The 2508-nt window shown below is 37.0% G+C and overlaps 1 protein-coding gene across 1 annotated transcript; it reads left to right on the top strand.

The window, feature by feature from the left end:
- LOC107643271 (uncharacterized GPI-anchored protein At3g06035) lies at positions 207-1684 on the top strand. Its single transcript, XM_016346862.2, has 2 exons — positions 207-531; positions 920-1684. Exons 1-2 carry the CDS (start codon positions 447-449, stop codon positions 1429-1431), a joined length of 597 nt encoding a protein of 198 aa, XP_016202348.1. The 5' UTR covers positions 207-446; the 3' UTR covers positions 1432-1684.

Genomic DNA, 2508 nt, shown 5'->3' with positions numbered 1-2508 from the left:
TAATATATACCTAACTCAAAATAATATATACCTAACAAGATTATGTAAAGGATTCGGAATAAGTTTTTTTATAACACGACAATGTAAGGCGTGGTGTATTTGAGAATTTTTATTTTTCTTCAACCGACACAAATAGGCATATATAGTTTGTAAGTTGTAACTAATTATTGTTCCGTAACTTAAAAGTTTATTTGGAACAAAGCTATGTTGTAATGTTGTACTTTGGCAGAGGCAGTATACTAACGGCTAGATTTGATTGTAATTATTATAAATTAAAGATTAGATAAAAAACAGCAAGAAGAGAGCGGAATACATTAAGCCTTAAGAAAACAATGTGGTTGAAGTGAGTGTATTTAACTTGGTTGTTAAGTCCTCGTCTTCCCTTTGATCTGCATCTGCAGCTGTTCTAGTTTCATTTCAGTTCCAAACTGCAAAGCAAAAGTGCAATGAGGCTATTCCGCTTCGCTCTGCTTCTCTCCCTCACCGTTTCTTCCACTCTCTTCTGCATTCACCCTGTTCAATGCGACCACGGTCAGTACTTTACTCTCTTGTCTCTCTCCGATCAGCTAACTGCCTTGCACTTCTTCTTATTACATATATCATGCCTCTTTCGAGCTAGATCTGACATTTTTCAGGCTGATCTTATGGAATATTTGTTTACTTTGTTGGACATTAGGGTGCCATTCACTGCCCTAATTATCTATGCATGCTCCTAAAAATCTTTGATCTGCTAATGGAATGTACTTGTGAATTAAAGAATCTTTTGATAGCTGCAACTCATTTAAGTTTAAGAGAAATGCCTTTTCGGATCACAATATATGCATTGATGTGATGCTGTTTACAATCTAATAATTAATAATATTCATGTAACCATGCTCATTAGATTTGTTGACATTTTGCAACCTTAACCCCGCTGCAGGTGAGGAAGATGAGCTTTTTCTGGAAATCAACAAGTACCGGGCATCATTGAACTTGACAACTCTGACCAAGAATGAAAATGCCAATTGCTTGGCAAATGAAATGGCGGACCAATTTAAGGATCAACCCTGCTCAAATAGCACAGGTGCTAATACAGTACCAGGGACAGAGCCTCAGTTCTCCAACTATCCACAACATCTAAGAAAATGCCACTTAAATGTTTCCAACACAAGGGATGGATCCGTAATGCCTGCTTGTGTGCCTGGCCTAGTCCCCAGTCTTGTCCTCGATAATTTCACTCGATCTCTCTACTCCGGCAATCTCAACGACTCAAAGTATACTGGAATAGGAATTGGCTCCGAAGATGACTGGATTGTTGTTGTACTCACAACTAACACTTCTGAAGGAAGCTTTGTTCCTGGGACAGATGACAACAGTAGTGCCAATATCATTTCTAAATTTCAATTCATTTACTTTATAGTGCTCTTTTTAGCTGCTAGCTTTTTCTTGTGATGAACGAGAGGATGCTGTTCATATGCTACTACCATCAAGATCCTATTAATCTCAGATGAAAATATTGCTTTTTGTTCCAGCATTGTGCAATGCTAGACAGGAGGGCTAGATCTAGATTATAGCATTGTTATCATTGTCATTAAGATTTCTTTCTTAGGTTTGGAATATTATTTACATTTGCCAAATCAGAATACATGGCAATAAATTGTACCATTGATAGTACTTTAATTTTAAAATGGAAATTCTTTTGAGATTGATGGTTCTAGTTGAACTTGAGAAGGAGGGTTGAATCAAATTGGCTTAAAACTTAAAGTTTCCATCTCTGTTTCAGCAGAAGCTCGAGTTGCAGGAGATTATTTCATTTTATCTCATGCAGAATAAGTAAAGAGTAGGGAAGAGAAAAAACAGGCCAGCATGTATCTTGGTTCGGATTCTTTGTGCAATGAATCTTACGTTCAGTCTCCACCACAAACCATGGTGGAATTTTCACTAAAATTCACAGATTACATTCACCAATTCTATTGAATTACTCTCTAATTCAACTAGTATCTACCCTAAGCTTTCTTCACCAAAGCTTAGCTTCCCATAGTGCTGTCCCAATTAGGAAGGGGAATCTAACAGATTCAGACTTCACCAGGTGCTAACCCAACTGGCAAGAGGAACTAATCCTAGTTCAAAAACCAAATTACATCAAAATTCAGTGGCTCTTTTGCATTACTCTTGCCTTTTCTCTCTTGACTTTTTCAACCTCACATGATTAGCATTTTTTCAATACAGAAAATGACACAAGACAACCATAACAAAAGAATCAGAAATTAAGCTTGAGTAGAAGAAAAAGATTCCAGCTCAATGTTTGAGATGGTGCTCTGAGTGAGTGCTCTCTTTTTCTTGCTTTGAAATGATGGAATGAAATTTCTTATATGTCTTCATCTTGCCTTCATTTTTTGCCTCTTCCATTTCTTTGTACCAGATGTTCGTTGGAGCTGTCATTGCTGGTATGCAGTCCTTTTTTCATCATGTTCCATTACTTCTACTATCCGAGGAGCTCAACCACTATCTCTGCTGTCCTTTGTTTTT

The sequence above is a fragment of the Arachis ipaensis genome, chromosome B05, assembly GCF_000816755.2.
Source record: "Arachis ipaensis cultivar K30076 chromosome B05, Araip1.1, whole genome shotgun sequence".
Classification (NCBI taxonomy): domain Eukaryota; kingdom Viridiplantae; phylum Streptophyta; class Magnoliopsida; order Fabales; family Fabaceae; genus Arachis; species Arachis ipaensis.
Note: the sequence above shows the minus strand (reverse complement) of the source record. Positions and strands in the feature narration are given on the sequence as shown.

Coding starts and splice junctions, on each gene's coding strand:
- LOC107643271 (XM_016346862.2), top strand. CDS start 447: ATGAGGCTATTCCGCTTCGCTCTGCTTCTCTCCCTCACCGTTTCTTCC. Junction 532..919: donor CCCTGTTCAATGCGACCACG/GTCAGTACTTTA, acceptor ACCCCGCTGCAG/GTGAGGAAGATGAGCTTTTT.